Consider the following 21,316-nt stretch of genomic DNA (forward strand, 5'->3'; position numbering starts at 1 on the left):
CTCAGCTTTCTAAAAAATGTCACAGTGGCCCGGCTGTCCCGTCCTAATGATGGGCTGCGCCTAGGGCTAATTCTCATTCAGCCCCAGCGAGCGCCTCTAAATATTATTATCTCTTTTGGAGGGAGGCGGAAAAATTGTGGGATGCCAGAGCGAGGGAATGACTGGTCAAAATGACCCATACATCCTTCCGAGCCCGAGATGTCATTCATCAAAAAGTAGCGCTCGCTCGTCATTAAGGTACGAATGACGCCGTTCGAATAATCATTTATTGTAACAGGTTTATAAGCAAATAAATACACGCTGCTGTCAGTGGGTAATGAAGGCGGCTTCGGAGCAGACAAATAGATCCAGGTAGGAGACGAGAAGAGACAAGAAGTGAGGAGGAAGGCTCCGGTCCTTTGCCCGCTCAGAGCCGGTTCTGCTCGCCCGGGGGTTTGGCCTCGGGGGTGAAATTGACAGTCTGATTAATAGAGCGCGCCGCGGCACATTTCCCCCTTCATTTAGGGGCATCATTACGCTCTCAGTTTGCTGGGTTGCCCCTTAGGTCCTAATCATGCAGCACCTTCCTCATTTTTCCTCGGACACAGATACGTGTTAAATAATAGATAATGCTTTGATTTTCCAGAGAAGATCGTCGAGAAGGGTTGTTTTTTTTAACATTTACAAGCGGGAGGAGGGTAAAGGGGGGGGACAGGGGGAGGGTGTAGGAAGAGTTGCGTAAGGAGAAGACCTTGCGCTCCTGTATGGATTACTTATCTTTCGAATTTCAGAACCAAATATGTATTTTATTTAACAAATAGGACGCCGAGTTCTCTCTCTCTCTCCCCCACTTCTTTGCCTCAGCCTGCCTGCTCTCTCCTCCCATCGAGAGAGAGAGAGAGAGAGAAAGAGAGAGAGAGAGAGAGAGAGAGAGAGAGAGAGAGAGAGGGAGAGAGGGAGAGAGAATGAGAATATGAATGTCATAGAGTTTTGAAAGCACTTTAGTGCTACGTGGCTGGGGAGGTGCGTTGGGCCCGCGCCTCCAAACGGAAATCATTAGATCCTCTCTGATTCTTTAACACCATTTGCAGAGTGTGTTCTGAACTTGAAGTCCGGGTTTTTTACTTTTATAATCCTGCTGATGGATAGGCTTCTCGCCTACGCATTTTCCCTGGGGGAAATGAACTCGGCTGGACGATTTCACAACAGAATTCAACAGCTAACTTTAAACACAGTCGCAATTTACAGCGCCATATGGGTCGCCCCAAATCCACTTTTTACGGTGCCAGCCTTTCCCCTCCCTCCTCAAATCGAATTATTTGTGAAAAAGTTGCCGGATTTTGAAGGCAAAGGGGGGAAAGAAGAGACTTAGTTTCCTTCCTCTATTTTCCCCTGCCCTCTCTTCCCCACTCTGCTCGTCTTCCAACTCGCCTTCCTCCCCTCCCCAACCCCAGCACCTTACCTGTGGCCCCGGGTATTCCCCGCTCGGAGTCCGGCCGCGAAATATCGCGGACCAGCCGTGCTGCTGCTCCTCCCGGCCTGAGCTTGGCGGCTGAGCCTCTTGGCGATAACTTTGATGGTCATAATGACGCTGGTGGCAACCATTTTAACGAAGATCAATCTTCGCTCAAGGCCGTTGCACGTCTCCTTCCTCGCTTGCGCCCCACCGTGCCCAGACCCCAATGCGCTGTGCGAGTGTACCCGCCAGCAGCCCAAGGGGAGAGATCCGTGGCCTCTGGGAGGGACAAGAGAAGACAGAGATGGGACACGGAGGTCGGCCTGCGAGCTTCCGAAGCAGCCGAGAGACCCTGGCAATCTGGGCGCTGGGCTTGGGTCCTGCATCCCCGCCCCAGCGCCAACCCAGACCCCAACCCAGGCCCCCCCTTTCCTCCCTGCCGCCACACCCAGCACATCGGGGTGTGTTAGGGGCAAACTCCAGATCTATTTGCCCATCTCTCTGTTGGCTCTTTCCTTTTAACCTTAGACCCATTGGGGGCCCGTCAGGAATGTAAGGGGAGGCGAGGTGTGAAGTATATGTATATACATTTATACACATAGTCAATGCCAAAAGTTTCTCTCGTGTTCCCCTTGGCGCCAACTTATTTCAACAACGCGAGGTTTGCTTAGAAAATCAATTCCACCTCTTTAAGGTAATAAACGGAATTCTCCCCCAAGGTGAGAAATGGAAAGCTGGATAGGCACCCAGTGGCTGGAGAGGTGAGAGGTGTAACTGCGAAGTGGGCGTCGGGGGTAGATCGTAGGAGGACATGACCTGTGTTCACCTTCGCCCCTGCCCCAGAGGCCACCCGACTCTGCGTACTATCTGAGCCCTTCTCACGCCTGCTGTCCGGCGATTAACGTGGTCAGAGCTCAGCCTCGAGGGTGCCCCCACCTCTCCTTCCCCGCTCCACAGTCCGAATGCCCAGTTCCACCATCCTTGGCAGGCTGCGCCGGGCGTAGGGGAGTTGCTGTCCCAGGAACTTAAGATGGGTACCCCCTAGTCCCGCTTCGCTTTGGGACACTTTGGTCCAGGTTCTGGTCTTGGGGGGTGGGGGCGCCAAGGCCCTGGTGGGGGGGGGTGAAATGGGCGGAGGCGCGACTTAAGCGGAAGTCGCTGATGCCTTTATTGCTGTCGTTTGGCGCCCCCGTCTGTTTTCCTCGCGGTTTCGGCGGCTGTGAGCTGCTTTCAATGGCAGAAGCCGCCGCTGGGGGCTGGGTTACAGACGGCAGTCCTTTCCTACTTCACCCCTCGGGTGGGTCTCCAACTTCCTCCCTTCCTCTGGGATCCCTCGCTTCTAGACCCAAAGCCTGTGCCAAACCGGACTTCAGTCTGTTGAAAAGGGAAGAACACCAATTCTTGATGATACCTTCATTCATTAGTGGTTTTGAAAACTATTCTGCACCTTTTAAAAAACATTAATTTGCATATTCTAGCATGTTTATTATGAAAAGTGCATTTGAGACAATTTCAGGGAAACTACTCATACTAAAACACACCTATAATTTTTCACTAAATTGCGTTTAGCAGACAATGTTTTGGGGGAGACCGAGAACATTCCATCACAATATTTAATGTCACTTAATTTTAGATTCCACACCTATAAGTAGTAGTAATGTTGGCCAACTTATATAGAGCTTTTACTCTGAAGTTACAAGTGCTTTTTTACATATATTATCGTCTCTAAAACTCACAGCAAATCTAGGGATCAATTGTATTATTATTCTTTTTTCAGAGAAGAGAAAAATTCCGCACAGAAATTAGAGGACTTGCTTGTGATTTAAGTTATCTCTGATAATATCTAAGCTGTGTTGAATTTAAAAGCTTTGGGTAAGAGATCCCGATTGTGGCTCAGCAGAAACGAATCTGACTAGTATCCATGAGGATGCAGGTTTGATCCCTGGCCTCACTCAGTGGGTTAAGTATTCGGCATTGCCATGAACTTCGGTGTAAGTCGAGAATGTGGCTTAGATGTGGCATAGTTGTGGCAGTGGCATAGGCCAGTAGCCACAGCTCTGATTCGATCCCTAGCCTGGGAACCTCCATGTGCTGCGGGTGCACCCCCCCAAAAAAAAGCTTTGGACAACATTTTTGGTTGATTCTTTCATTTTACATATTTCTTTTTAAATCCAGGCCTATCTCAGAAATAGTTCTCTGACACAGTTCTGTTGCTGTTTATTAATGAAATGCCCAAAACTTGCACCTCTTCTAGATGTCCAGGCTGAAACTGGGGACTGTCAGAACTTCCTGGATTCAGATGCAGCCTCTGAGTACTACCAAGACCTCCTGCTCACTACCAAGACACAAGATTCACTCAAGAAAAAAGACAAGAATCCAACCCATGCCCGCGTGGTTTGGCAGGAATTTTTAAGATGCGTTGGGAGTGAGGGTGAGGGAAGGGCTTTCCTCCAAAAGGCCTGAAAAGCACTTTTTGCTCCAAAGGAGGAATTACATGAAAGAGGCCTGAGTTTTGTGTTGTTAGGCCTCCAGACTAAATATTTGCTTCTGGAGCAGTGGCGGGTCCTCCGAGGTGAAGTGGTAAACACTTTTGGCCTTCGGGTGAAGGTAATAAAATTGTGTCCAGGCTGCCCGAGGGGAGGTGCGCCGGTAAAGCCAGAGTTGCCCGGAGCCGGGCAATCACCGGAGCCTGGTTCCTGCCTTCGGTGAGGAAGGCTCCGGGCCAACAGGGCGCGAAACCCGCAGGCCGGCATCGGACGCAAGATCGCTGAAGGACTGGGACCGCCGAGTGCGGTGGGACGGCGGAACGGCTAGAGCCTGGCCTGTGAACCCGGTACTTTTTTCTTTAGACTAAGTGCAGTCCCCACGGCTCGGAAGTTTCGGTTTATAAGGGAAGACGCTGGTCTGGAGACTCCAGGGCGGATTCTGTACTGGCAACTTTTTGCTGCCTTTCCTGAGCAGGCCGGCCTCGCGCGATCTCCCCCGGGTCTCTCTGTCTGCTTCTATTTCTCCTCCGCTGTCCTACAATCCCGCGCCCAGCAGGACCGACTTGAGTGGGCGATCGGGTGGAGGGGATGGGTTACTGTCTCCCTGGACTCTGAGGCTACCCTGACTCGCTGCCTGCCTGAAGCTCCTGCACCCTCGGAAGCGACAGGAAAACTTGCAGGGACATCTAGCGCCGGGCCAGGGGAACTGCGCGCCGCCCAGCAGGGAAGCTAAGCCTGACCCTCTTGCTCCTCCGCCTCCTTCCCTTCGCCCCCTCCCTCCCACCCCCGCCCCTCCGCGGTTAAGCATTTCCCTAACCTTCATCCCTTGGTTTTGCCAGTGACCACAAGTGAATTTCCCTTAGAGACAGCGGGGATCTGCGGAATGGGCGGGGCGGGGAGGGGGACAGAGAGAGAGAGACAGAGACAGAAAGACAGAGAGATACCTATTTTTCTTTCATTTCGAAGGGCTGAAAGAGCGAGCACTTACGGACTTCACAATGGTATTGCTAAAGAAGTATTCCCAGGATAAACCTACACCTTGAGCTGTCTGTAGGACAAAAGAGGGAAAGATAGTTTACGGTCCCCTCCTTTGTTTTGCGAAAAAAGCAGCAAGTTACCTGGGTCCTCTTGCTCTGCACCCACCCTCCGGCGCCCCCTTCACAGCGAGATTAGTGCTTCTTTGAGAGGGAAGACTCTTGCTGTGTTTAATTCCCGCCAGGGCTGGCGGAGTTCTCTCCATCAAAAACAAGGGTCCACTGCCCTGCAGGAGGTAAAGCTGGTCTCGCCAAATAACGCTTCGGTTTGGAGACTTTTTTGTTGTTGTTGCAAACAATTTACATTTAATAAAGCTTAATTGTGTTGTTAAATTCAAATGGAATACATCTCAAACACAGTAAGTGCCCAAACTCAGGAGTCGCTGTCTGGGTTCTGCTAGAGACCCCTTTCTTCATTCCAGTTTTGTTGTTGTTGTTGTTGTTTAGTCCTTTTGATATTTCTAGCCTGAGTAAAACTGAATATTGCCTGCAGAGGGAAAATTAGCTCCAAAGTTGGCAGGGCACAGACTTGGTTAAGAGCACTGTCCAACCAATTCCGCTGGATTTAAGACTAAAGTCTTAAAGCCACTCTGAAGTTTTGGCTTCTTATGAGTTAATTACAATGGCATCCTGCACTTTCTGGTGTGGCCATCAAGGAAAACATTTTCAAAGGCATCCCATTCTATTAGGACCCAGCTACTGTTGTCCAGATCCTAATGGCCACTGATTAGGTGGTTAATTGAGCTCATTGCTGTCTTGGCAAACAGAGGAAATTATGTTCTTCAGTAAATCTAAATCACAGCCTGCATCTACCCATTCCCCAACCCAGGACAGAGACATGATTTGAAAAATCACCTACAAGGAGGAAAAGGGAGGATGTGACTTCCACAACATCATCAATTCCCAAAAGAGGTTCTTGGGTTGGCAAAGGAAGGAGCAGAACAAGGGATGGGAGAGGAGGGTAGAGCTGCCTTGTCTCTTTCTGGTAGAGTGGGACTTTGGACAATAAAGGGCCTTCTTGAGTTTTTCACCAAAATCAGAGAAGATAAGCAAAATTAGTTTCAACGAATAACACATCAGTGTTTTGAAACATTTTTGATTGCACACATTTTTGTTTAACAAAGACTATTTCTGTTGTTAAAGCCCCAACATAATACACCCACAGACATACATATGCTGGGTTCAGTCTGTGCTCCTGGCCAATTAAAGAAAATTATTCCCATTAAGTTTAAACCTAAAATCACTTTGGATATAGGGTATAGAAGCTAAATGAAATATTCCTGCAAATTCAACCTCAAAATTCCTCCACTACCTACCACCCCGCTTGTAAATTATGTGTCTTCTTAGTTCATAAACAGAGCAACCCTGGCTTTCCCTGGTACTAAACCACAGCTCTAGCAGCAGCTGTCCTGGGGTTCTGGGTTTAGGGGACCCTCATAGGGTCCAGTCTGAGGCTCTTTCCTAAGGGGAAGATCCTCCCCCAGAACCAAGACCAGAAGGCTGCCCTGGAAGAAGATTTAGCCACAGAATAGCAAGAGGTTATATGCTCGTTATTGTTCAAAACCTTCCTGAATACCCTCTAGGTCTCTAACTATCCACTAGGATGGGCAGAGAAATCCCAAATCCTGACAGGGTTCCATAGGGAAATTGGAGGCAGGGCCATCCATCATTGAGAAGTGTCTCGATCAGAGTATTAATTCAGACTTTCCTCCCAGTCCTGCACAATTTAATTTGTTTCATGGAAAATTAAGCCAAAAGTGAAGGGCTGTCTGAAAACAGTAAAACTTGACAAGTTCTTCCTTGCTATCTTAATTTCACTTTCTTCATTTGCAAGCATATAATCAGTCATTAAAATGTTATTTATCAGATAGAAAATGGAACAGACAGGGCACAAGATCACAGAGATATCTAGTTTTAAGAGACTGAAAGTTCATTGGTTCCAGTTATGTCTTAGAAATATTTCAACAAAATTGTTTTTTGAGGTCACAGAAAAAAAATTAAGCATCTCCATGTTTTCCCTCTCTAAGAAAAAGAAAGGGAGATAAAGAAAAAATAAAAGCATTTCAGGACAACATCTCATTAGTTTGGTTCCAAAATCATTGGCTAAAGAGGATGCAACCAAACTCTTCCAAAATGTCAGTAACTCTGTCACCTGGCTCTTGATGACATTTAAAAAATATGAATTCTGCTTCTCTAACTTCTGCCTTCTCTCAAGTAGTTAAAATTGTTCTCACCAGAAAACTTCTATTCTCTACAATTTTCTGCAGAATCTTAGGCCCCTCCTGTCTTGAATTTGATCATGAACATGTCTAGGACTTCAAAAAGGTCAAACAAATTCTTCTGCTTTTCCTTTCCAGTGCCCTTCTCATAACTTTCCCCTTTATTTGAGCCTTTTATGGTTACTGCGTTTTGCGTGTCAACACTCCCAACACTAGCAGCCCACCCTGTGATGCCGGGCCTGGCCCAAGAGATCCTCCCTGGCTTTTACTTGCCCCATCCAAGTTCTGTCTTGGGTCCAGGAACAGCAGGGCTAGGTGATAAGCTGGCCTCACCAATCACAGGCCCAAAGGACCAATTTTTTTGGAGATAGGCTGGCCTGGGGAGTTGATGCTACAGAAAGAAATGGGCTCACTTTGAGGGCTCTCTCACCCCTCCTGTACCCTCGGCTCATCGAATCTAATGTTTCTCCAAAGTGGAGCCTTAAATTTGCTGGAGGACTCACATTGGCCCCCTGTTCATGGCTTGGATGGAGAATGATGGATTGGGGTTCCATGGCTGAGGAATGGAAGGAAGGGAAGAAGAGGGCTCAGGGCTGTAATCCCTGCACCCTGGCCCAATTGCTTGAAGCCCACCCTAACCCCTCAAAGCCAGACCCAGTTGTTCTGGGCTGCTCTCATTAGGAGCCCCAAATTTGCTTGGAAAAAACACTCTCTTAATTTGCCCTTCTCAGTTTTCTGCAGTAGGCAGCTTGGAAAAGAAAGTGAAACAAAGGTCCCTGGGAAAGTGAAGTTTTCAATTAATTGGTGTGAGTAACTGGCAGGGGTGGGTGGTGGCTGCAAAATGCAAGAGGCAGTTCTTCTGCAAGTGAGGCGCAGAAGTTTCCTGGAGGGCGGCGAAGTGGCTTTCTCCCAGCGCTCTCCACAGGGTCTTTCTGCGGACCCGGGGAGGCCGCGCCAGGGCTGGGGAGCCCAAGTCGGGAGGCGACTCCTGGCTGGGCTGAGTGCAAAGGCGAATATCGTGGTCCAGGCATCCGGACTTTTCTCGCTCGGGTAGATAAATCCTCGGGTTCGCAGCGCCGAAGACGGGTCTTTTCGTCTGCTTGATTTACTTGTAAGTCTCTGCCCCCGGGCGGCATTTTTTCCGTGGGCATTTTCCGGGTGGACGATGTGTCCGTATAGAAGTCTGCTCCAATTGGTCTTATTTCGAGGATCGCCCAGGATCATGTTAAACGCCTTTGCCCCGTAGCATTGCGCAAGGTAGGAAAAATTAGCTCTCTCGGGTTTGGGGTCTGGGTCAGCTAATCCGAAGGATTAAGCAACAGGATCAAAAACCGGTCTGTTTTCATATCATTCTGATCATCTCTGTCCTCTCCTTCATTTAGTTGTGCAGCTCAGAGAGCGAGGAGAGGTGGCAAAACAGCCGTGGCCGAGACAAGGCGCAGGCCTCGGCGCCCGCTTCAGTCGCAGACAGGGCCTAGGATGGGCGGTCGCGCAATCAGCTTGTGGGGGTGGCTGCGGCGCAAACGCCTGGGTCCGAGGGAGGGCGGGAAGGGGCTGTGGGCTGCGCAAGGACTGGGGAGGGGTAGGGGCCGGGGTGGGTGGGTCCACGGGGCCGGGGCCCCGAGCCAGGCTCTCCCGCGCCCCCACCCCCACGTGGCCCCGCGCAGCCAATGGTACGGCCCCGAGCGGGAGCCCTCGGGGAGGGGGGCGGCCCCCCGACCGGCCCAGGCCCCCTCCCAACCTGAACTTCGTTTTTATAAACGTCCTGCGATGAGCTAACCTGTTGGAGGGCGGGCGGGCGGGAGGCGGGAGGCTCGCAGTGGGAGAGAGGGCGAGAGGAAGAGGGCGGGAGCGAGAGAACGAGAGAGAAAGGAGAGGAGGGAGGAGGCGCGCCGCGCCATGGTGTCCTGCACGGGGCCTGGGCCGGGGCCGGGGCCGGGCTGGGCCGGGCCATGAGCCGCGCCGGGAGCTGGGACATGGACGGGCTGCGGGCGGACGGCGGGGCCGCCGGGGCGGCCCCGGCCTCCTCCTCCACCTCCTCCTCTGTGGCAGCAGCGGCGCCGGGCCAGTGTCGCGGCTTCCTCTCGGCGCCAGTGTTCGCCGGGACGCACTCCGGGCGTGCGGCTGCGGCGGCGGCAGCGGCGGCGGCGGCGGCGGCGGCGGCCTCGGGCTTCGCGTACCCGGGGACCTCTGAGCGCGCGGGCTCCGCCTCGTCGTCGTCATCCTCGGCTGTGGTCGCGGCGCGCCCGGAGGCTCCCTCCGCCAAAGAGTGCCCGGCGCCCGGCGCGGCCGCCGCAGCGCCCCCGGGTGCCCCGGCCCTAGGCTACGGCTACCACTTCGGCAACGGCTACTATAGCTGCCGCATGTCGCACGGCGTGGGCTTACAGCAGAATGCTCTCAAGTCGTCCCCGCACGCCTCGCTGGGAGGCTTCCCGGTGGAGAAGTACATGGACGTGTCGGGCCTGGCAAGCAGCAGTGTACCGGCCAACGAAGTGCCCGCGCGAGCCAAGGAGGTGTCCTTCTACCAGGGCTACACGAGCCCCTACCAGCATGTGCCTGGCTATATCGACATGGTGTCTACCTTCGGCTCCGGGGAGCCTCGGCATGAGGCGTACATCTCCATGGAGGGCTACCAGTCCTGGACGCTGGCCAACGGGTGGAACAGCCAGGTGTACTGCGCCAAGGACCAGCCACAGGGCTCCCACTTTTGGAAATCATCCTTTCCAGGTAGGGACATTGGAAAAAAGGGAGGACAAGAGAGAGAGAGAGATGCAGGGAGGGAAGAAGAAGAAGGGAGAAAGAAGGAAAAGAAAGGACTGGGAGTCTACATCCCTACTTAGGAGCTGGGCGCCTGTCCTCCTCCTGGACTAGGGATAACCCAGTGGAACTAACTGTCTGTCCAGTTTGTAAATAAATTAAAAAAAATCTATAAAATAATCCTTTGATTTAAACTGCCTCTCTGAACCCTTTTCTTCCTGTGTATGGGCATAGGCCTATTTTTCTCCTAAGGATGAGGGTCTTTGCTGCCCTTTGCTCAGGCCTTGGCCCCTCCTCCCCAAAAAGGTGTCTCAGAGTTGGGCCCCACTTTTCAAGGACATAAATGTCCCAGAGTGACCACTAAAGCTTCCAAGAGCTGACCAACCCCAAACATAGGAACACAAGAAATCAAAGTTTGAACAAACAGCCTGGATTTTCTTTTTTAAGTGTATGTTTGTACGTTTGCAACCAGCATTTGCAGAAACTGTCCTTATAAGCATCTTCAACAACCACACCATAAAATCACAGGCTTGTTAAGATGCCGGTTTGAGAAACGCTGATGATCCGTCAAATTGGCTTTCACTTTGAAGTGCAAATGATCTTTTTTTAATAACATGTAAATAATATGTCTGCGTAAATAATAATAAAGTGTAAACAACCTGGCTTTCTTCTTTCCCTGTACCCCCTCCAAATATACACACCCAGTCCCCATCTGGGTACTCCAGATATCCTCATCTAATTTTACCTGTGCTGTTTTCCTATATCAGGGGATGTGGCTCTAAATCAGCCAGACATGTGTGTCTACCGTCGGGGGAGGAAGAAGAGGGTGCCCTACACCAAACTGCAGCTCAAAGAACTGGAGAACGAGTATGCCATTAACAAGTTCATTAACAAGGACAAGCGGCGGCGGATCTCGGCTGCCACGAACCTATCCGAGAGACAAGTGACCATTTGGTTTCAGAACCGAAGAGTGAAAGACAAGAAAATTGTCTCCAAGCTCAAAGACACTGTCTCCTGATGTGGGCCAGATTGGCCACAGAGAGTTTAAACGCTTTCAGTTGTCTCCAAAAGACCTTTGGAAAGACTTGAATATGTATTTAATTCCCCCATCCCCCTGCCAGTGATGGCAAATTTTGTGAATTGTTTTTCTTTCTTCCCCTTATCTGGCTCTAAAACCTTTTGCTGCCCAACCTGACTTTGTAGTTCTGTTTTGTACTTGTTTATTATTGATTTTGCTCTTGTCTAGGTTTGTTTTTTATGGCTTTTTAATGTTCTGTTTCTCCCTCCAGGCCAGTATAAAGGACTTGAAGTATTTTTGAATACCCCCCCCCAAATGAATTTCAGAAGTGCCATTCTGATTTTAGGGTTTTATTTTTTTAAATCACTTTTTATGCCTGTTTCCAGCACTGATTATCTTCATAATCCATTAAGGCAGAATGATCTGCAGTCATTCACATCCTGTGATTAGGTAATTGAAATTTTAGCTCTCAGCAGTCGCATTGAGGCAAATGGAAACAGCTCTGGGCAAGCAGTTTTCTAGGGTCACTGAGAAAGTCTAAAAACAGAAGGCTGGAGGTTCTGTGATGGCTTTAAAAGCAGCTACCTTATTGTATAGGGTTTGTATCAATACTAGAGTGAAGACAATATTTCCAACTTTAGGTCTTTCACTTACTGTTGTATTTTTTACTACACCTTGTAGATTTGTGCTTTTATAATCTTTAATTTGGAAACAATGTGTCTTCATGTGATGCCTTCATTTCTCCAGCTCTAGATGCAGATATTTAAATGGCTGCAGTTGGGAAAGTGACCCATGAATGGTATACATGCCTCCCCACTCCCTGACCTTTGGTTTGTGGTGTTAGAAATGAGGCCATCTCCTCAGTCCCCTGAAAGAGACTGAGTCAATGTGGCCATGGGTGGGAATTTTTATCCAGAACCCAGTGAAGAACTTGACTGTCTGAACAAATGTATTGGGCTCTCCTGGAGCTTTAAAACATCTAACAAGTGTGAAAAAATATGGAGTTCTGAAGTCCAGGAGGGGGAAAAAAAAGGTGTTTCTGAAAGTGATGATAAATAACTACTTTTAAAGTGCTGCATATTTATACAACTGAGAGATTATTTTTGTAGATGCAATGTCTGTGAGCTGAGATACATGGACAGTGCTTCAGGCATTTAAAAATCACTTTTTACTCCTAGGGAGAGTCAAATAAACAGAACTCACTTATTTCTTCTGAGTCTTTATACATTTGTGGGTTTTTTCCCCCCAAGCTCATGTTGCCTCTAGAAATTTCTTATTTATTATAAAACCTTGTTATCCTGAACACTACAGTGCTCTCTACAGATGAAGGAAACTCAGTATCAGTTCTGGTCTCTGAAACCTCCAGGCTCTCTGCTTCCATCACCCCTTCCCCCTCCCTTTCCCCATGGCTTTAACATAAATAGTGATATCTTTAAATGAGGATATAATTTGTGGTGTTTAAAATTATATTTTTTAACCAGACCACCTCAAAAAAACTCCAATAAAATTCTACTTCTCTTTCAAAAAAAATTCAGCTCATGCGAATAGTTTCTTTTCTTTTCTTTTTTTTTAACCAATATGTATGTCTGTGCTGGGTATTGGAAAACGTGCTCACTTGGAGGTTTTCTTCCTAGAAAGGCCATTATAAATATCTACTCTAGGAAGGTCTTGAAATTAGTCATATCCATATTTGGAAACTGAAAAAGAAACATTTCAGGCTTATCTATAGAGACTTCTCCCGGCAGCCTGCACACAGCAGTTGCGGACTGAAACCATAATTATACACCCTAAACCTGTAGATGCAATTTTTAGGCACTACGAACTTTCTTTTGAGGGCTTTTTGCCACTCATAGAAATGGCCGCTGAGGAACCGGGTGCCTTGTCCTTGTCAGCGCCCGGGCACAGTGAATTCAACGGCGGCTACCTTTTGGGCATGTGAGTTAAACACAGATGTATTAAAACCTCACACAGTACCTAAACTCTTCTGGCGGGAGGATTCCCTTATGCATCTGCCAGAGAAAGCGCAAAACCCAAGGTTCGGAGCTACTTTCGTTTTCCTCCACCTTGGCTTGATTTCGTTCATATCTTACCGACTGTGAGTAAGCGGCTTCGTTTTCATTGAGATAGGCACATAGCGAGACAGAAAACGAAAAGTGACCACGACTCGATCTCTCGAGATGAAATAACCCCTGAAAATGGGGCTAACCGTCCTGACCTTCCACTTTGGGAAGAGTTACTAACATTTTCTCTGTTTTTCTCAAAGATGTGTTTTCTTTTACAATGGGCCTCTTTTCCCGTCTCCATCTTAATTTGCCTTCGTCCCCCCCCCCACACACACACACTTTTTTTTTTCTTTTTTTTGTAAATTCCAGACTCCAGGGCCGTACCCCATTTCCCAGGTCCATTTCTCAGGTTTCCTGTTGTGGATAGGGAGAATTGCCTCGAGGGTTTCCTTTCATCTGTAGTTTGCCGGTCGGTTTTCCCCGACTAAGAGAAACAGGAGGTTTGCTGAAGATTAAAACTGCGCTCAAATGCTCTCCAGTGGAATTTGAATTGACGGCTAAATCAATAACAGATGAAGACTTTGTTATTTATATGCATTCCTTTTATATTCCGAATTGAGGAGGGAGGAGCGGAGCCAGTCGGTGGCCAAAGGGCTGAACGGAGGCCCGCGAGGCGAAGGGAGCTTCGAGGAGAGGCCTTTGCTTCGAATGTAGACAGAAAGGCCGCGGGGAGAGTGCCTCCAAAACCTGGCCGGTTTCGAGCGCCGCCGGTGGAGAATCAAGGCCCTCGTCTCAACGCGGGATTCAAGAATCGAAGGAAGCTTTGGAGTCGGGACGCAAGGCCAGACAAAGGGGCGGCCACGACGCTTCCCCGTGCCTGGGAGCCCGCCGGGTCCCTCTGGCTCCGCAGTCCGGGCCAGCCTTGCCGCCGCGATCTTCGGCTTTTCGAGACGCTCCGCCGCGCCTGGCAGCGGGCCGTGACCGCACGGGCTGGCGACCCCAGGCCGGCTGCGCCGCCCTTCACTGTTGATCTTGACCGTGCGGCGGCGCCTCCCGAGGCGTGGAGCTCGCTCGCCATCTCCTGGGCAGTCGGTGGCATTGGCAAAGCTCGCTGTTTAGCTCCAAGACCAAATCCTCCTTTCCCATTCTCCAGCTCTCACGAGCAGAGCCTCCTGCCTCCTCCCCCTCGCCGCCCACACTCCCTGTCCCCACCTCCCTGATCGACGGTACTACTTTGTCTGCTGGACCTCGGATATTATAAACCCAGGAGATGAGGTGGGGCGGCTGGGCATCATCTGAGCCAAGGAGAAATGGAGAGGCTGGTTGTTCTAGTCTTTTCTAGTTCTTAGTTCCTTTATATCTCTAGTTCCAGAGGGCAAACCGCAGCCTTGTGGCTGCCTAAGGGTCGGAAGAAGACACGCCCGGACCTAGAAATACCAGGGAATGGCTGTATAGCACTGAGGTGGGAGGAGAGGAGATTTCAAGGACCCGTTGGAGCTGGAGCTTTCAGATTTAGGGAAGCTGTAGCTCTTCGAAAACAGGACAAGTTTCCCAAAATGAGAGCCTGGGTTCCCTTAGTTCCTAGGAACCGAAGTTGCAGCTTGTGCCTACACCATGAAAGGTCAGGGAATGGAATACATCTCTGTTTCTGAGCTCCCAAGGAAACTCAGAGTCCTAGAGGAGCCTGGACTTGCCCACCCCCCACTTCCTACCCCCGCCCTAGAGCAAGAGGAAGAGGCCGATTGCGTTCCCCAGAGCCGCCCAATTGGTCGCCATAACTCACACAATAAAGTCGCAGCGCGGTGGTCAGCCTGGCCCTCCGGCGGCGCCTGTGTGGTCTCAGTGCCTGAGCTGGCGGTCTAACCAATTCCAGCTTGGCTCAGGGACCGCGAGGCGTCTGCAGGTTAGGGCGGGCGCCATTCACGGGGTTCCTGGGGGTCTTGGGACCGAAGGCCGGAAAGGAGGACCCTTAGCCCTCCGGCCACACTAGACCGGAGGAACTGCGGCGAGGGCTGCCACACAGCTCGGGGCGAGGGAGCACTGCCCGCCGCCTCCCTGTTCGCCAGACCTCCGAACCCGCCAGCAGCCCGCGCGCCCCTGGAGGCGCTGAGCAAAGAAACGCTGCTAGCCCGCTGCCTCCGTGCACCCCGCTGTTCCCGACCTGTGGCTCTGGCTCTTCCGTTCTTCCCAACCAGGTCTGGGACGCTCGTCCTGCACGCCATGGAGTGGATGAACACCTTGGAGTTCTGGTTTGCAGGCTGTAGTCGCTAAGGTGGACTCCTGGTGATTAAAGGATTGTAGCCTTTGGCCACCGCAGGCCAATCAATCTGCCTGGGTCAGCATTCTCCATGGACTTGGATGGTGACTTTCTTAGGGGCAGAGGGCTGGGTCATGGATAAGCACACCAGGAGTGGTGTGAAGCCTCCCTTTTGGGCGCCAAACTTGGGCAGACTTTGTGATGCATTCCTCCTTCATCAGCGAACTATGCCCACAGCCTGGGACCCAGGGCTAGGGCAGTGCTGGGTCTTCACTGACAGATCACTCGTGCAGAGTCCAGTCCAGAAAGGTGAGGTGGAGAGGGAGAGGGTAGGAGTAGCTTTATTCAGACGGAGCTGGTGGTCCCACCAGACCAAGAGCTCTCTGGACAAGCTAAGGAATGTGCCTACTGGAAAAGGCCTCAATTGCAATTTAAAGCTGATAGAAGCAAGCCTGGCCCAGGTAGCCAGCAGAAAACAGGAATGCAAAGCCAATCAGACCAAGAAGGGTCCCAAGGGACACTGAGGCAAAGGCACCCGATGGGGATGCCCCCAGCTCCTGAAAGCCTCCAGAAAACTCAAAGAGGCTTTATCTCCGCTCTAAATGCCTTAGCTCTGCCTGGCAGCCTCGTCCTTGGCCATCAAATATTTCGGGTGTTATCATAATACCCTGAAGGGGGGGAAAACGGGTCGGGGGATGTAGGCGGTGCTGAAATGACCGGCTTTGAAGAACCTGCAGGCAAAGTTTCGTCCAATCGTCAGAGCCTGTCCTCTTATTCCCAGTTGTAACTAAATACTGCTGCAAGCGCAGCCCAAGCCCTTTGTTGGAGATGTGTGAGCGCAGTCTCTACAGAGCGGGCTATGTGGGCTCGCTTCTGAATCTGCAGTCGCCAGACTCCTTCTACTTTTCCAACCTGCGGCCGAATGGCGGCCAATTGGCCGCGCTTCCCCCCATCTCATACCCGCGCGGCGCGCTGCCCTGGGCCACCACGCCCGCCTCCTGCGCCCCAGCGCAGACCGCCGGTGCCACGGCCTTCGGCAGCTTTCCCCAGCCCTACCTGGCTGGCTCTGGGCCTCTTGGCCTGCAGCCCCTGGGTGCCAAGGACGGATCCGAAGAACAGGCCAAGTTTTATACTCCCGACGCGGCTGCCGGGCCGGAGGAGCGTGGCCGTGTGCGGCCGCCCTTCATCCCTGAGTCAAGCTTGGCCCCCGCGGCCGCTGCTCTCAAAGCAGCCAAGTACGACTACGCGGGCGTGGGCCGTGTAGCGCCGGGCTCTTCGGCGCTGCTCGAGGGGACACCCTGCTCTGCTGGCTTCAAGGACGACGTCAAGGGCCCGCTCAACTTGAACATGACAGTGCAGGCGGCAGGCGTCGCCTCCTGCCTGCGACCTTCGCTGCCCGACGGTAAACGGTGGCCACGCTCCCCGAGCAACGCTCCCCGGGCCGGGGTGGGAGGTGGGGTGCAGGGGAGAGTGTGTAGAGGGAGGGAGCCGCCAGGGGCGGGCAGGCAACAAGGAGCGGGCTGGGCTGACCTAGGTTGGGGCTGTGTTGCAGGCCTGCCGTGGGGGGCGGCCCCGGGGAGGGCTCGCAAGAAGCGGAAACCCTACACTAAGCAGCAGATTGCCGAGTTGGAGAACGAATTCCTTCTCAACGAATTTATCAACCGGCAGAAGCGCAAGGAATTGTCCAACAGGCTGAACCTCAGCGACCAGCAAGTCAAAATCTGGTTCCAGAACCGGCGTATGAAGAAGAAGCGCGTGGTGCTGCGCGAGCAGGCGCTGTCGCTGTACTAGCCCCGGGTGTGGCTTCGGCGGGGCTGGGCCTGCCTTTTTTCACCGAAGCCTGGCTTGCAGGAAGAGAGGGGATAGGGCCTTTCTTCTGCTCCTTCTCTGCTGGTTCAGATACCCTCCTGCTCAAATGGCAGCCCCAGAAGCCAGCATCCTGCCAACTGGGGGGTCCACACTTTCCCCTTTCTGGAAGAAGCCTGTAGAAGCTGCAGCACAACCTTGGCCTTGAGGCTTTCAGAGTAAAGGTCTGGGGTCGCCTGTCCTAATTCTTGGCTGGGGCGTTATACCCAGGGCTCACTCTAGCACTTTGTGCTTGGATTTCTGCTTCCACCTCATTGGTCTCCCCTTCCCTTTCCAGTCGGCTCAGCATCTAGCGGTTACCTAACTAGAGCTCAGAGTGGAACTGAATTTAGGAAGGCCTCCCGGGGCAGGGTTGAAAGGGATAAGGGCACAATTCTGTTTATATGCTGCCAAAGCCCCTTGTGACAAAGCCAAAATTTCAACTCTGAAGGAAAGAAAGGGCACAATCCCTAGTCCTGTCTGTCCTGGCTGGTTTGGGAGGACAATAGCAAACCTAGACCTTCAGACTTCAGGAGAAACGGGGTAAGGGGCGTGGTGTCCAGACAAACTCCAGAGAAACCTCATAGTCTGGGCTGGGCTGGCCCCTCCAGCTGGGCAGAATGGACTGGATACTTCCTTCCCATGGATGGGATGAGGGAGGCTGGGGCTCCACAGCAAACTGCAATCTCCAGACTGGACTGGTAAAATTCCCCTACTCCTGCCACCTCCTCACACATGCCTAGGCCAGAGTCCTGTACTCTGTAACTGGGCCCTCAGAGCTGACCTCTGATGAGGAGAGCTGCTAGTAGGCTTTGAGGTTGGGTTGCACTAGGAGGAGGGGGAAATATTCATGGGAGGAGGGAGTGAGCCAGGAAAGTGGGGAGAGGGGATCCTACATTCAGATGGTAAAAATGGCTTTCTGGTCATCAAAGTGAGCAAAGGTGTCAACTTTTTCTTTCTTCCTCGAATGACAGTAAATGGCCACTACAGGGAGAGGTGAAGTCTTCCCAGCCAGCTAACAGTCAGGAGGGCTAGAAAGGAGCCCTTTCAGATCCTCAGCCCCTTCTCTGCTCTTGACCAAGTAGAGAAGTAGAAGTTCCCCTCTCTACTCCCCACCAACTCCACCAGAGGCCCACCACTGTGCCCTTTCTGAGGCCATGTCTGACCTGCCCCAGCAGAGCTGGAGGTCCAGGGCCCTGCTGGGCTTGCTTGTAGACTGGGGGTGCCAAATGCCAGATAGAGATGTTCTGGGTGTGTAGGGGTGTCCAGCTTTAACCTCAGTGAACCTGAGCCGCCCCCCCAGCTCCTTCTACCACCTCTGCCTCTTTTCCTTCTCCTTCAAAGTAGCAGCACCCCCCCCAACTCCTAGTGAGGTGTGCAACAGCCAAGGAGTTGAAAATTCCTCCCCAAAGTTTGATGATTTCTTTTTAGTGGAGGACCAGGCCCTTGATCTGTAGTGGGCACCTCACAGCGAGCCCTGAGCCTCAGTCCAACTGACCTCAGCTGATGAATTGCATTTTTTCTGCTATCTAATAATTTTTGTGCATGTTTTGTTTTGTTTTGATTTTGTCAAAAATAATAGCCTGTATATATCAGACAGATAGAAATGTTTTGAGTGGAAATAAATATCCAGGTCCCAGCCAAGCTGCCATGGGGCTGATTTTGGTTTTTCAAAATGTTTCAGATTCCCTTCTAATGTTTTTCAGGCCACCAAATTCGTTTTTCTTTCCTGGTTGCGGTTTCACTGCGGGCGTTGACTGTTCATTAAATGAGAAAATGGCTTCCAAGTCAGTCAGAAAATGGTGTATAAAAGCCTGCAAACAAAATGTGTATAAAACATCCAAGGCGAGGGAAACATGAGCAGATTTCAGTGTGTCTCACACACTAAGTGAATCCTCAGCTTATCGCTGGCTGAAGCTTCCACATTTTGCCTAAATTCTCAAACTTTGAAGCTTGCTGTTATCAGGAGGTTGCCAAGATATGAAGCTCCTCAGCTTTCAATACAAAAACATCTCCCCCTGCCATGTTTTTTGGTCAGGCTTCTTGTGAATAGGCTATGCACTGTGGAAATCCTTCACACGGGCACCTCTGCCTAGAGCCCTGCAGGTTCCCTTAGGAAATGTGGCCTCTGCACCCCCAGGCCTTCAGAGCCTCTAGCTCAGGCCGGGAAAACTCGGGGCCTGCTCAGATTCACCAAGCTCTTGTAGACCTCAGCGCCCAGCTAGCTAGAGATAGAAAAGAGAGAATTGCTATCTTTTAGCAAGCAGAATTAGAAATCTGAAATCAAATTCAGAGTATTCAATGGTTCCAACTCCCCTTCCCTGAAGCGAATTTAATGAAGTATATTCTAAACAGCTACTTAAAAAACAAACAAACAGCAAAAACAACAACAAAACAGGGTTTACCCTTCCTTTATGGAAGCAAGAAGCTGCCGAGGCCCTATCATTAGAAATATTTCCCCACTTGGTGAGGCTCAGGGAGGCAGCAATATGAAAGCTGGGTCTCTCTGCTTCTGGGAAGGTTTGCTCCCCCATCCCAATAACCAAACAAAAGCACAGGCCACACTCAGACCTCAGGTCCAGAGGGCTGGGTAAAGGACCAGGGAATCAGACTCAGACCCAGGCCCCAAGACAATACGGGAGACCATTTATTGGCAATATATACCTTTAAATCATAGTTTTCTTTCTCTTTAGCCTAAGATGTAGGGTGGAAAGAGATATACATGGAGACCACTCCCCAAAGAGAATGAAATTATTTTAAGTGTAAAATCTGGTCTGTCGATTGGGGCTCCAGCAGTATTTTTCAAATCCATCCATTTTACTGATCCTTAAGAATACAAAGGCGGTGGTGTCCTGTCTCTCGTCCTAGCTGAAATCCCAGCAGGGATTTGGAACGACGATGAAATTCGAAAGAAAAAATGCCCCGAAAGAAATGCCAAAATCTGAATGCTCAGCATTCTCTAGCACAAAGACAAATGCGTCCTCGGAAATACTGCAGTCCAGGCAGGCCTCTTGACCAAAGAAAAGGTTTTAAAATGAGAAAAATTGGCTTGCTCTGACATTCAGTCGGCCGTGAGCTCGGAGGGCTAAGAGGCTCTTTTAAGGCCTGGGGGCTCTCCTCACTGGAGGCGGGCTGGGCTAGGGAGGCTTCCGGGAGGCGGGCGGTGCAGGAGAAATCCAGAACCGTTGTAAATATTCATGTCTGGGGGGGTGTGCCCCTTCACCCCGCCTCTCCCAGCTGCATCCACCCCCCCCTTGGGGGGGGGCACGGCGCTTGTCCGATCGTCCTTGGACAAAGGTAATCTCCCCACATTTTTGTTCTTCAGTCACTTGACTTAAGGAGCCCATTCCGAAGGCTCTGCGGGGAAGGGACTGGCTCTGGGTGTTTTCCCCGCGTTTCTCCTCTTCTTTCGTTTCCTAAAAGAGCATAAATAATTAAAGTTTGGCAGGGAGGAAAAGCTTTCTTGCAGAACTGTAGTGGCAATAAATGAAATGACTCAGAATCCCTTCCCCAGTCAGCTTTTACGAGAGCTGCCAGACAGTGTCTGTTCACGTTCTCCAGATACCAGGGGCGCCCTGACAAAGTTAAGGTCAAGTTAGTGTCTTATCTTGGGTAGCTCAAAATTACCGCATCGCGTCCGGGCGCTGCGCGGAAAGCTACCACTCGCGGAGCTGCCGGCAGTGCCCGGAGGGTCTACTGAGCTCCCTGCGCTTCGAGTGGGGCCGCGCCAGCAAGGACAAGGCCACAGCTCTGGGATCTTCACGGTAGGTTCTCGAGCGGGGCGCGCGGGTCGGGAGGCTGCGGTTTTCCTTGGATTTCGGGGTGAGGATGGAGGAGAAAGCTGGGGCCAAAGGGCGAAGAGGGCTGGGCCCAGAAGGAAAGCCTAGGGTTGGGGTGGGTGTGGGGGTAGGGGTGGGGGTCCGCGCTAACGCACAGAGAGGGGCCGGTCGCCCCTTTCCCCTCTGCACCCGCGCGCCGCTGCAGATGGCGCACCCTCCCCCGCCGAAGCACGGCTCCAGCCCGAGCGCCGTCGCCATGTCGTTGAACTTGAATGATTCGTCCTCCCCCATTTCCCTCTTCGGCGGTCAGCAGGCTCCACTTTGGGGGGCAGCTGACTGCCTGCGCCCCACCCGTGCAGAGGGAAGGTGCCAGAATCTTGCCCACTTGCAGACACATAAAGACTCGGCCGGGGCCCCCCGCAGTCCCTGCCCTGGGTCCTGAGCAGCAACAGGGCTAGCTTGCAGTGTCCGGGGAGCCATTTT

At 51.5% G+C, this 21,316-nt stretch overlaps 2 protein-coding genes across 2 annotated transcripts; both read left to right on the top strand.

Moving 5' to 3' along the window:
• HOXD13 (homeobox D13) lies at positions 9,003-12,971 on the top strand. The gene is made up of 2 exons (XM_003483680.3): positions 9,003-9,901; positions 10,699-12,971. The coding sequence occupies exons 1-2, from the start codon at positions 9,127-9,129 to the stop codon at positions 10,947-10,949; spliced, it is 1,026 nt and encodes a 341-aa protein (XP_003483728.1). The 5' UTR covers positions 9,003-9,126; the 3' UTR covers positions 10,950-12,971.
• HOXD12 (homeobox D12) lies at positions 15,968-17,333 on the top strand. The gene is made up of 2 exons (XM_021076048.1): positions 15,968-16,611; positions 16,762-17,333. Exons 1-2 carry the CDS (start codon positions 16,038-16,040, stop codon positions 16,998-17,000), a joined length of 813 nt encoding a protein of 270 aa, XP_020931707.1. The 5' UTR covers positions 15,968-16,037; the 3' UTR covers positions 17,001-17,333.

The sequence above is a fragment of the Sus scrofa genome, chromosome 15 (genome assembly GCF_000003025.6).
Source record: "Sus scrofa isolate TJ Tabasco breed Duroc chromosome 15, Sscrofa11.1, whole genome shotgun sequence".
NCBI lineage: Eukaryota > Metazoa > Chordata > Mammalia > Artiodactyla > Suidae > Sus > Sus scrofa.

Bases quoted from the DNA above. Each gene is read 5' to 3' on its own strand.
- HOXD12 (XM_021076048.1), top strand. From the start codon at position 16,038: ATGTGTGAGCGCAGTCTCTACAGAGCGGGCTATGTGGGCTCGCTTCTG. The intron at 16,612-16,761 runs GTAAACGGTGGC...GCTGTGTTGCAG, and splicing joins GCGACCTTCGCTGCCCGACG to GCCTGCCGTGGGGGGCGGCC.
- HOXD13 (XM_003483680.3), top strand. From the start codon at position 9,127: ATGAGCCGCGCCGGGAGCTGGGACATGGACGGGCTGCGGGCGGACGGC. The intron at 9,902-10,698 runs GTAGGGACATTG...TTCCTATATCAG, and splicing joins TTGGAAATCATCCTTTCCAG to GGGATGTGGCTCTAAATCAG.